General features: G+C 28.0%; 1 protein-coding gene across 1 annotated transcript; it reads right to left on the reverse strand.

Annotated features, from left to right (window-relative positions):
• Positions 1-249: 249 nt before the first annotated feature.
• LOC123304948 (phospholipase B1, membrane-associated-like) lies at positions 250-6,899 on the reverse strand. The gene is made up of 5 exons (XM_044886506.1): positions 6,665-6,899; positions 3,552-3,765; positions 3,085-3,474; positions 496-804; positions 250-427 (listed from the first exon to the last, which is right to left on the reverse strand). Exons 1-5 carry the CDS (start codon positions 6,869-6,871, stop codon positions 288-290), a joined length of 1,260 nt encoding a protein of 419 aa, XP_044742441.1. The 5' UTR covers positions 6,872-6,899; the 3' UTR covers positions 250-287.
• Between the last annotated feature and the right edge of the window lie 7,129 nt (positions 6,900-14,028).

The following is a 14,028-nucleotide window of genomic DNA, read 5'->3' on the forward strand; positions in this document are numbered from 1 at the left end:
CTGAACTAGAAATATTTTTTAAAAGTAAAGTTGTGGAATTAAAATTTTTTTAATTTTGTCTTACCTTTTCAAGTGTAAGCTTAAGTAAGTTTGTGACTTGTTTGGTCGGTGTTAGTATGAAATGGAAATAGTTAGCAAACATATAGAAAAAAACTTATTTCTGTAATCTTAACAAATGATCATGATTCATAAAAATTAAAGAAACTGTAACAAAACAAAATTTATTTATAAAATATACAAAAATAGGAATACATCACGGCATTAATTGTAAAACAAATTATCACATTTTAAGTTTGGTTGCTATTTTTATGAGTATAAATATATGGATGTTCTTCAGTAGGACACAATAATGGACTAAACAGCTCCGACCAATTTGTGGATTTTTCTCCAACGGGTTCCAATAAATTATTCCACAACGCATTTGCAGCTGCAAAAAAAAAACAAACATTATTTGTATCAATAATATCAAATATTACCTAAGAATATTATGTTTACCTTTGGCATCAGCTTTTTGACTAAAGTGGAAGCAATCTGGTGCTAAGAAACTGTGATCGGTTTCGTTATTTTTCGTTTTTGGAAACTGTAGATATTTAACAAATGGTTGAACAACAACAGCGAAGGAGTCTAAGCCTTGGAATTCCGGTAAATTTGCTACCTCTTCTTCAATATCTTGCCATGCGCTCATTAATTTTACAAAACGTGGAACTTTTGGTTCATTTACTAATCCAAATAAACATGGACATAATACTCTTCTATACAGGTAGCAATTTCCCGGATGTGAAAATTTAACAATTATTTCTAAATCTAAAAAAACAAATTCGTTTGTCAGTCAATGTGCAGATGGCTTAATCTTATATATTTAAACGAGCAATTCTTGTATATATATATATATATATATATATATATATATATATATATATATATATATATCAAGGATCTTGGAAATGGCTCCAACGATTTTCATGAAAATGAGTATATAGGGGTTTTTTGGGGCGATAAGTCGATCTAGCTAGGTTTCATTTATCAGAAATGTCGTTTTATCCGTCTTTTCATGAAAAATTCATCAGACATCTATTGGTGTATAACGTAGTTAATGAAATACAATGCAAATTATAACATAACAAAAAGGAGGCGTTTGAGTAGTCTAAAGTGAAAAATATGACTCTTGCTGACATCTATTGGCGAATAACCGAGCAAAGCTCGGTCATCCAGATATTTTAATTTAATTGAAGGAACTGAAAGTGATTTTTAGAGGTATTTTATTTCAAAGTACTGACTCGCCGAGACAAAATTCATTATCATAATACCTTCTTTGTGTGTGTGAAGTTTTGATAATGGGCATTAATCGATTTGGGGCGGACTTACATGTATTTTTGTAGACTTACGTGAGTTGTATTAATAAAAAAGTTTAAAGTACCTATTAAAAATTCTTCAATCCTTCCTACGTAGATTACCGAATAATCTACGTTCTTATACAGCACTTTTAATGAACAAGTAATTTTAGTCCGTGGGACAGTGGGGGGGCTTTTTAAAATGATACATACCTACTTGAAACTTCTCTTTACGACTTTTTTCCAAAGCGCTGCGTTCTCATATGAGCACGGTGACGTCATATTTAAACTATCGATCTGAAAAAACGCAGCAAGGAATTTGTCGGACATCATGACCCCTTGATAACTTTAATAACTATTAAGCAATAAAATATTTTCTTCGACGAAAATACTGCACCGCTGAGCTTGCGTACGACCTCGAACATTCCGTAATTAAGTATTTTTGCCTTTCATTACATACGTAGTTCATATTTGCTGAATTGTCAAATAATTATTAATGTTATCGAGTGATCATAGTGTCCGATAAATTCCCTAGTGCGTTATTTAGATCGATAGCTTAAATATGACGTCATCGTGAAAATTTGAGAACGCAGTGCTTTCGAAAAAAGGCGTAAAGAGAAGTTTGTTAGAATTGCCAAAAGAAAGCAACTCAATAAAAATCTCAAGTATGTATGTATCATTTTAAAAAGCAGCCTTACTATCCCACGGACTATTTGGACTATTAAAATTATTAAATTCTGGCCTGTGTAAAGAAGTTAAAATGATAAAAGCTACCATGGCGTCAACTCAAAACTATGGTAAGCTTTCAAGTCCTTCGACCTATGTCATTCTTAATATACGATATATTACTGACATATTTGATTTATTTTTACTTATTGTAATTTTACATTGGCATGTTCAAAATAAGTTTTCAATTAGTATATTCTTCTAGAATACATTTGTGTTATATGTACTGCATACACTCAGATTTTTGTATTGTTACTGAAACCATGTTTAATAACCAAAATTGTAGATTCAATAAGGGCTTAATTTCACAAATTTTATTTGAGAAAAACAAAATTTAAAGCTCATTTATATTTTTCTAGGAAATCTAATGCTCAAAATTTCTTATAATTTAATGCTAAAGCTATCTATTTTCGATCTCAAAATAATTCGAAACAAATTTCCATAATTAACATTTTTTCCACTACTGTTTGTATATACCTCTTCCATATATTTAAATTAAACACAGGATCGTAGTAAAAAAAACTAATTTTAGGAAAAATTTCCATTTTATAACATAAATTTGGAGCAAAAAATATTATTCTCTATTCCCTGATCCGAATGTATTCGGATTTTTTACGGGTATATGAGAACTTCAGAGTATGAACCAGAGCTTTATATTGAAATATTTTTTAATTTTAATCAAATTGAGCTTTAGAGTCTTTGAAGATTTTTTTAAGCAAATTCTGGGTTAATCTATGGTAGTAAGGCGTATGTGTGCGCCTAGATGTTTGAATGTAGAGCCCTTATTTTGAGTCGCCTCGTAGTAAAACTATAATGATCTAAAAAAAAATCAATCGGAGTAAAATGCGAGTAAGTGCCATTACGCTCTTAGTGCCATGGACTCCTCAATTCGATTTCGAAATTTTTGTGCTGAATCCAAAGAATAAACTTTATTAAACTTCGTAAAATATGTTCTTTTTTATAATTTAAAATAGAACTTCGATTTATTAAGATCTTCTGTAGTTCCAACAATCTTAAAATAACTTACTTGGTGCTAATACTAAATTAACAATTGCACGAGGAATATTGTCTCGAATATATCGAAATACACTTATCATATGGCGTCGATGTTTCTCAAGTTCATCTACTGGATTATTATGATAGCAAATCTCTAAACAAAAATCGTTTGGACCAATCATCACAGTTATCATTTTCCAATCATTTACATAATCAACACGTTTATCGTTTTTCATTCGTCGTGCTAATTCTTTTATCATATGTGGCATATCTCGTGACATGGCTCCGGCGTAGCCAATATTAAATTGAGCTTGTTTTTCAACAGAAAGACCATCTCCTGTTGAGTAACCAACTAACTTTGGATTAAATTCTTTTAATATATTTGGTAAAGTCAAAAATTCTCTCCAAGTTCCTTGACCACCTACAAAAAAAAAAAGTGTAAAATGATATATTCCATATCAAAAACGCTATTAGGAAATTTGATTATTAATATTTTACCAATACTCCACGATAATCCGCGATTTTCTGTATGTAATTGTAATAGATGGGTTGCAGCCAGGCCATTGCCTGCAGTAAGACTATCACCTATGGCGCCAATCACATCAATATCGCCAGGTCGCAATTCATGGACACTTGTTGGACGAATTTGACTACGCATGTTTTTTACGTTACATGGAAACGATGAACTATTTGGTATCACATCTTGCAATTTCTAAAATAATATTATGCATTAAAATATATAAAAATAAACGACCCAGCTGTAAGAGATTCTCAATTTCAACTAACTGCGATATATTTTTAATTGCTGGTAACTACTAGACTGATAAACTCAGGAAATATAATGAAATTGTGGCGAGGCGATGGTCGCATAATTTTTATTTAGTCTTTTGGAACCTACGGTACCCATAGACAGATATATAAACATAAAGGTTACAAACTTATAACACCCTGCTTTATGTTTGGTTTAAAAATAAATAAGCATCCTTCGATCAAGTAGTTTAAGCCACAGATAATTTCTATATTTAATTATATGTATATACATATACATATAGGTATAAAAAGTTGCCTGTTATTTAGTATATTAGTTTTGATCAAAAATATTTAATTTGATCACTCTCAACAGCCTCAAATTACTAAAATATAACCGCAAAAATTTGAAATATATCAACAAAAAAGAAAATTCAAATTTTTTCGTAGGCTTTCTAGATAAAAAATTTTAAAAATGCGGTATTTTGTGATATTATTTGTTAATTGGGTTTGCATCAGCATATATTATTAATTAGAAGGCAACTTGTTATAGCTGCGTGTATCTGATATAAGGTTAATATATAATATTGAAAAAATAAGATTGTGTATATTTGTTTCTGATATTATCTTTATTTTTCGAGGTTTCATGCAAAAATAAAATTTATCATGTTATTGTACCCGCATGAAAGTTATCATGTTATAATTGCAATTGAACTGATAAAAGTGTAGTAAAAAATTTGATATAAGCAACAAGCAACAAATACAGTAAAAAATGTAATATAAGCAAGAAATTAACAAGGCTCAGATATTATCATTCTTGTAGAATTTCGTGTCTTATTGTAGGCGTGTCTTATAATAAAATAAATAATAAGAAAAATAAAAAAACCCAACTGAATTAAATAAAATCTGGAAAGAAAGAAACAAGTTCAGTAGTTTAGCGACTTTTACAGTCGGGGCCCATTAAAAAATATGTGCCTCAAAAACTTAAAAAGTTGTGAATCGATTATGCTTAAATATTGACAAGATATACAACAAACTTCAAGGATTGCGCAAAAGCAAAGCGAGTAGGTCACAAATTGTTTATAATAAAAAAATAAAAATGAAAAATTAATATTCAAAAATAAAGACTATGATAAGATCCGACGCATTGTTTTAACCAATTAAAAAAAATGAAATATTTGTATTTACGAGACTTCTCAGTTACCGAATGTTCGTATTGTAACATACTTTGTAACTAAGAATAACTGAGCCGATTATCATTGCTAGAGCTGCCTTTATCAACCACAGGAAATGATTATCTAGACGATTATTACAGTACCTAAAATTATTAATCTATCCGGACCCTACGGTAATATATGTAAATAAAACATTATTCATTTTAAACTAAACTAATTTATGAACTATGGTAAATTCCCATAATAATTGATTTTATAAGACAAATAAAGTAATTAACGTAAAAGTTAAATAACATAATAATTGAGTCATTTCAAAGTCAACCTCTAAAAATGAATAGTTTCTCATACATTTTATACAATTTTTAATCATGATATGATTTAATTTTTAGTGTTTTGTGTTATTTAACAAAGGAAAAATATGTCTCGGTTCATTAAATATTCTAGAGACAAACCTAAGTATGGACTGGAAAATTTAATTTTTCTTTATATGTTTCTTTTTATTGTTTCGACAATGAAGTCATATTATACATAAAGATTTGTTATGATTAAATATATATCAAGAAAATGAGTTGAATTGCCAGACAATAAAATACGAATTTGAAATACTAAAATCACAATTTTTTCAATTTTCCTATATGTTAGGCGATAAAAGCATTTTCTCCAACACTTCCTTCTTCGATGAGTGTAATTTTTGTCATCTGTTAACCAAAACTAAAATGATGCAATTTTTTTTATAATGAATTTGGTGTAGGTTTTTCAAAATTTGTTCTTATTTTTTGATTTGAAGATTACAAAGATTCTTTTAAGAAACTAATGTGTTCAGAAGAGACTTTAACCACACATTCCTGCCCACCCACGATAAAAATTAATCAAAAGTGAAGTACAAGAGGAAATATTGATTAAAGTATTTTAATATTAGAATGACATTGTTATCTATACAAATAAAAGGCTTTGTCATGAATGAGTGAATTCTACCCCTAAGGGGGTGAAAAACTGGGGCAAAGTTTCTATGGAACAACGTGGTTTCTTTTTCAATTTTCTTCAAATTTTGTACCTGTAAATTAAGCTTGTCAAAACAAATGGAAAAGCTCTTTACCAAATTTCGATTTGAGGCCGGAATCGGGAGATGTAACTATGGGAAAATGGAAAGATTTATGAATTCACAGACCTATCAAATTCATTAGATTAGTAGGTGTCACTTTAGAATATAGAGGGGACTATCATAAAACAATAATTGATTATAAATTGATTTAATGTAAATTGATCAATGAATCATGTAATTTGTAACAGATATTCCAGCAAAAAGCAATGCACTGGCCGATAAGTCTCCGGCAAACAATAGCATGGATAAGCTAACAAACAATCTCATATATTAGTCCATGGGCTCAACTGAATTGGTATTCCATATCATGTTAGTTTTTAAGAATACTATAAGGAAGGAGTTTAAGAAAAGGAAACGCTCTTTACGATATTTTCAAACGATCTTTAAAAAATCTGATGAACAGATTTTCTTGAAACATAGTCAGAAAGTATTCGATCAAATTACATTTGAAACTAAACAAAAAAAAAAAAAAAAACGGTTCTTCCGTTTAGAAGCTACGATGTCACAATCGAATCGGTCAGACCAGATATTATGTCGAGGGTATCTTTAAATTTTTAATTTAATATTATTTAACAAAAAGTCATTACATTAATTTTCCTAGCTGAATTTAAATACTGTGGGGTACTAGAAGTTCTTCCAAATATGTCCAATAATGTTAGACGTATTTGTCGAAACACTGGACGTAATGGCCAAGCATCTAAAAATGTTGTTTCTTGTGTTTGAGATTCTGTTGATATTGATATTAATATGATTATAATTGATAAGCTCCATTGTTTTGAAAAATAATTCTTCATAATATTCTTGTTTCATGAACGTTTTGATCTGCAAAAAAAGAAGGAAAATTTATTGTAAATAAAGTTTGTAGCAATTACAAGACGATAAATAAATAAATTTAATTAATTCTAAAAACAGGATTATTTTATTATTTCTGTTGATATTTAGATAATGTGAATAATGTGTTTATTCTTCTATATTCGCCCAGATTGGCAACCATGACCTTGCCCAGATATATTTAACTGGCCATAAACGCTATATGATTTTTTTATACATTTTTTTTAAATTTTTTCTACCTTTTTGAAAAAAGTACTGTTAATATGTTGGCATGGGCGAGTTATTTTAGGTCGAAGTCACTAGTGTTATAACTTTATTGTGTGTCTTTTTATCCAAGACCTCATTGCTCATAGAGGAGGAAGCGTGACGAGTATACGACTCTGCTACCTATCTCAGTCTCTCTGTCTTACACTATATTTTTGGTTGTCACTGTCTAACTCGTATTTTAGATACAAAAGTCGGAGGGACTTCTCGAAGCCATGTTTGCCCATGCCTGTAGTTAAATTTTTAAAATGATTTGTATAATTATCGGTTTTATTCGAATTTAAACACCATGTAATCCATTCATCAGTTCATAAATATCATCTCATGGCCATCAAATTTTAAAAAATTTCCATGAGGTTGTCCATGGTCTCTCGGTATGTCTATCAGTTTGTCTTTAGTGGAATAGCGGATATTAGTTTTTTTTAATTACCACGCCTTATGAGATTTTAATGCTTTTTTTAGTTTTTCGGAGCACTTGTTACCTTGCAATTTTCAATAATTATGAAATTTTTTCTGCATACTAGCCAATTTATCGACCAAGATAGTAGAATTTGAATAATTTTCTTTTTATTTGTGGGAAAATAAGGGTATACAAAGGCTTAAGTGTTCCATTTCAATCGATAATTTTAATTTCAATAAGAACAAGGTTGATTAAAAATTACATTTTACTTAGAACATTCGAGCTCTACTGAGTTTATTAGTAATTATCTACTATTAATTATTATTATACCTTCATGACTAGTGTATATAATAACAATTCAATTTTATAGTTTTATTAAGCGTGAAACAAAAACTAATGTAATATAAAAACAAGGATTCAATTTATTGGAATGCTAATAATTATAAAAAAATGATGCATGTTGGCGTAAACTTTCTTAAGATAAATCTTACCCTTCATTATTTCAAAAAAATTCAAATTAAAAGTTGATTTATTATTTTAATAAATTTGCTTTGTTTATTTTTTTATATTAGCAAATTTCTTCCGAAGGAAATGGAGCTATTGAGTTTGATAATGAGAAAAAACCGCAGATAAACAAGCAGTGGGGGGATGCACAAAGTACAAAATTTTTAATTTTTTCAAAATAAAAGATATACTTTTTGATCAGTTCTAATCAAAAATCTACTCTTGCAATTTTTACTATAAACGATATATTTTCGTAATCTCTTTTAATTTTCTTTAGTTTGATACCCTACTCGATAGATTTTGTTAAATTTTTTTTATTACCGTATTACTATTTCGCTCTGAAAATCCGCCATTTTATTTTGTTTTTTCAAACATCTATCTAAGAACATTTTTGAGACAAATTTAATGACACCTTAATTGTTGAAATCCATTGAGCCGTTTAAAAGATACGAGGTAATAAAAAACATAACCACTCCTTGACGGACTGCTAAAAAGTAAAATATGGGGAAATACTTTTGATACAAAAATTGGTTTTTTTTTTTAAAACAAACAAGTTTTTTTCGAAAAGTGAATAATTTCCGGAGAAGGCATACACATAAAAGTAGTTTGGGTAAAATTTTGCATTCAGTTTTTGCTTAAACGAAGATTTTCGTCCAGTGGCGTGGCGTCAACTCGTGCCTTGAGCACCATACTTTTTTAGCCCCCCCCCCTCCATACGAAAACCATATCATATTATATGTAAAATATACTCGCAAATTAATAAATAAATAAAGTCCTAGGCTCAAGCTAGGCTTTAAATTTGAGGCAAAAAATGTAATTGAGAAAACAAGGCTAGATTTTGAAATGCATAATTGTATATGTATATATCATTTAGAATTAGTTCAAATGAGACCTATTATTTATCTCCAGCCAATTCTCTGGGAATTTTTCATGGTCTTCTTACACGTATTGTTGTATCAATATCCCATTTTTCACAAAGATACTTGGCTTTTTTTATTGTCTCTTCACAGACCTTGTCTCGAATTTCAGCTAGTTTAGTCGGTAATGATTCGAGATCATATCTAACATATGATTTTATAAGACAAATCAAGAAAGGAGATAATTTATGTGTAACCACACAGCGTAGATGCCGTAAGGAAGGCCTGACAGGCACATTTCGAGTCAACCTTGCCAGTAGAAAAGACCTTACATTTCTATAATGAATATATTATTACAGTTTGATTGAGACTATTAGTATCCCTTTTTTTTACGTATTTATTTACGTTTTTATTTACGTATTAACATTTATTATATTACACTGAAAATAAAAATTATTCAGCAATTTTTTGTTTTCCGGGTTATTTGGCGCCCTTTGTGAGTGGCGCGTGGGGCATGATACACCCCTTTGCTCCCTGCCTTCGCCAATGTTTTCACTCGTTTCAATTCGATCAAGCAGAAAAAGAAAACAATGTTGAGATAAAACCGCGTGATGAAGTTCGCGAGGATCGTTCTGAACCCGGAAAATATCTTTTTTGTATTTTTTACAACAAAAGAAACCTATAAAAAAAACAAGTCCTTTGAAAAAATTTATCGAATTGCTTATCAAAATCCGGTAGATTTATTCAACTTTTACATAAAAATAAGAAAAAATATTATATAATCACATGTTTCATATAATCACAAATAATTTACTTATCATTAACATATTTTTGTCATGATACTTTATCATCCTTGAATTTGAAATGTTGAAGACCAAATATCTATAAAATCATATATTTTTACTCACTAATTTGCTTCTTTTACTTAATGCATAGAATAGGGTTTGCCATTGTACTATTGAATCACACAGTAAAAACATACGCACTTGAGCAAATATATGAGTTACTATTATTACTCAATATAATAACATTATTATGATTATTTTATAAATAAATATTGTAAATTGATATTGAACTCCACCTGATACAAACACAACTTACATATTATAAAGAATTAATTTTATTGACGTAAACAGTTTAATTTGTTAAATATATTTACAATAGGTACATAGTTTTATCTAATAAGTATTTCAAGGATCGAATACCTTCCATTTAACAAAAAAAATCAATTTATTATAATAATGATTAAATACAATAATTGTTTTAAATAATTATTACATACAAAAAATATGTAAATATTATGTTTTTTTTTTTTTTAAATATGCAAATAAATAATTTTTTTTAAAGACTTTTTCATCAATCAAGGGTGTTAATGTAGCCTGAGTAATTTTTTTCGAATAATAAAATCGAACAATAGATTAACAAGGATAATAAAACAAGTGAAATTGACTGAGTTAATTGTTGAAATACCACGCATAGACAGTGTTGATTACAAATCCACATACCACATAAATACATGTCACACATACATAACTAATATTCACATATAATACATACTATACAATTTACGCCTAATTTGCACCCTCACGGGTAAACAGTGATATTTACGAAAAAATGTTTCTAACAAAAGTTGTTTATTTTTTGATAAGGAACTTTTTTTACATTTAAACTATTGTTCTATTTCTAACGGTTTACAAGATGGGTCCTACGGACCCAACACCCAATTAACCTATGTGGCTCATTTACGAACTCGACCTCACTTTTTACATCCTGAGTACGCTGTAAAAATTCTTTTTTTACTGTAATTAAAAAGATATTAATTACTAAAATAATGGTTTAGTTGAAATGTCATGTCATTAAAGTTACGGAAGAAAAATATTTGAACCAAATTTAAATTTCATGAATATTCCTTATTCACCATCAAAATTGATTGTGGAAATATATATTTTTAAAATTTGTGTCCCCACTACCTATTAACCAACCTACTACCTACTAAGGTTTTAACTTTCATCTAAATAGTTTTTCTTTTTAACTTTCACCAACTAGTTTTTGAGAAATCTATGAAAACATATCATCTATCTACCGTTTTACCATAAAACCAATGTTAAATATGTCTGCTTTTGAAGTCATTTTTTTATTTAAATAATCAAGCACTTTTTTATTTTTATTTCGTTTAAACAATAAATAACTTATATACAATATGCATTCAATTTAATGCATATTGTCAATTTAATTGAATACCACAGAGTATAAGTTTTTAGTTCCGAAGCTAAATAAAACTTAGTAACCTTTACTGATGCTCTCTGGCTCCTAAACAACAAGTTTTACTAAAAAACAGATGATAATATTTTATATTATAAGGACATAAAATTTAAATTTATGTTAATGCATCTAATTTTTCAATAATATGGGTAATTTATATTAAAATTAAAGCATTTATCAAACATTGTAAAAATGCATTTATCATACATTGTAAAAAAAAAAACCTCAATGTATAGAATCGTATATGGGTAAGGTTAGTGCTGTAATAGATTCCAAGCGGAATAAAGCATGAACAGAATGATCACTGATGATTCTATATAATTGATCAGTAAGAAAATTTGTTTTCTGCATGCTTGGATTAAATATATATTAAATAGAAAAATCTGCCTTAATTACTTAAAACGTCTCTTAATATTCAATTAATTTATATTTTAGTCATTTTAATTTATGTAACGAAATTTATGCGAAACCTATTGCAATTCGATAGCATAAAAAATAGTTCAATAACAGCTGTTAAATATGAATTTTTTCGTTTTTAAGGAATAAGATTTCGTTAATGCAAAATAATTATTTGTAGTATACAACTTCCGCATAAACATTCTCGAAAATGTTGTATTGTCTATTAAGGAGCTTACATAAGTTTGAATTGCATCTTAAGATTATTTAACAACAATTGATAAAATACCATGAAAATTTCAATTAATGAGGTGGTAGGCACATTTGGCTACAAGCCATAGCGCAATTATAGATTTTCTAATTCCCGTTGAAATAAACATCGCATTTTTAAAATACATAGTTTTCCAGACTTATCATAACAAAGTTTCAAATTAGATTTCAAAAATAAATTTTCGGAGATCAATGAAAATTATCATCATTACTGTAAACTAATACGTGTAAAGCCGTACATTTTTGTTACTATTGGCAACAAGTTAAAAACTTGTGTGAACGTAGTTTTCGATTATTTAAAAACACTAAGCAAGAAAGATATTGAGAAATCTACCAGTCCTTTTTAAACTATGTCTCCGACATATTTGAAATTGCCTCGACAGGTTAAAATAGATAAATATTTACTTCTTCCCTTATTTGATGATAAAATAATCGACCCCCGATAGGTAGATACTGTAAACATTGATCCGATACTCAACAAAGCAACATGTTTACTCGACAAAGTTTACAGAGTCTATATTCTTATTAAAATAAGAAAAATGCAAATATTTATAAATTTTAGACTTTTGGTCTGGGAAATTAAAACTTTACCGAGCCCTTACTTATAAAGGGTGACTGTCAAAATATCATCCTTCCTCGAGGTTCTTATACTACCAAAGGACTTCAGGTACACAAATTTTTGACTTTTTTCAAATAAATCCAAAAATGTGCCTTAGAATTATACTAAGATATAGAAGATTAAGTCGATTTAAGAAATTAACGAATAAATTCATTGAGCTTCATTTTTATCAAAACTAAAAACTTGAAATCGTTATTTTTAAAATAACATAAAAATTATTATGCTCTAAATGAGACATTTAATATTTAATAACTTGTTTTTTTTTCCAACACCGAATACAAAATTGAAACTAAACTTAAAAAGAAACTGGGATAAAAATTATCGAATAGGAAAAAATTATTGTTTAAAGAAAAAAAAAAGTTCAGATTTAAATATAATAATTCATGTTTTTTAAGAACAAATATCGGGCTATAGTAAAAAATACCATTCAATCTTACCTTATAGTTTTCAATTGTTTAAGATATATATAACTTTTTTACACAAATAATAACAAACAATTCATTTAAATCTCGGATTCACATAATATTTTCATGACTAGGTAGGTGTACTTATTACTAAGATACATCCAATACAATTAATGAAAATGATAATATATGCTTCAATTATATAAGTTGGTTTATACATTTTTATAAAAAGGAATGTCAACATTAATTATTATTCAATAATAATAAAATATATTCTTTTATATAAAAATTCATTCTGATGCGATGCCATCTATTAATTATATCATTAATGTCAATATTTAATTACATATTTATGTATATAGTTAAACAAAGGTAGTTCATTACCGTTTATCAATTGATTATCGTTTTACATTATTTTTTTAGATATTTTTTTCACAAAAATAAAATGAATACGAAAATTCAAGAAATAAAGTATGTCGAGCCAACAATTGCTAATTGATGAAATATAGAAACAATGGATTCTGTAGGATTCTAAAATGGTAAAAATGGTTTATTATAACTTATTTAATCACAAAATGTTCACGTAGATTGAATTGAATCCAATTCAATGGTATATGATGCTGAAGGAATTGGGCTCTTTGTCAGTTTTTTTTGTCACCAGAGTGCGGTAATTTTAAAATTTTTCCTTGTTTTAAAAAATCATATTATAATTTTACAATAATTTACTTTCCCGCCCTTTCAATATAAACATACTTATTTAATAATATATTAATACAAACTAAAAATAGAATATATTCAGTTTTTCTCATATAACAGGTTTTTTTGTAAAAACAATTTGCGTCTTTTACTTGTAGGCTTGTGCTTACTACGATTTGTTAAACAAAAAGCAACTTGGTTTTTAACACGCTTATTTTAACTTCACCTGTATGTATGTATGTAAGTATGTTTGTATGTAACTCTCTAATATCACACCCATGCCTAGGATATCATCAGTTATATACATTTTTTATACTACTAATAACCATACTATACATATATACTTACAACAAGCAACAAGCGTGTTTTTTAGTTTTTTAAACTATATTCTTATTTTAATTTTTAATGTGTTTTTATCTTTTATTTTCAAAAAAATATTTGAACTATG

The sequence above is a fragment of the Chrysoperla carnea genome, chromosome 1, assembly GCF_905475395.1.
Source record: "Chrysoperla carnea chromosome 1, inChrCarn1.1, whole genome shotgun sequence".
Taxonomy (NCBI): domain Eukaryota; kingdom Metazoa; phylum Arthropoda; class Insecta; order Neuroptera; family Chrysopidae; genus Chrysoperla; species Chrysoperla carnea.

Coding starts and splice junctions, on each gene's coding strand:
- LOC123304948 (XM_044886506.1), bottom strand. CDS start 6,871: ATGAAGAATTATTTTTCAAAACAATGGAGCTTATCAATTATAATCATA. Junction 3,475..3,551: donor CGGATTATCGTGGAGTATTG/GTAAAATATTAA, acceptor TTTTTTTTGTAG/GTGGTCAAGGAACTTGGAGA. Junction 805..3,084: donor TAATTTAGTATTAGCACCAA/GTAAGTTATTTT, acceptor TTGTTTTTTTAG/ATTTAGAAATAATTGTTAAA.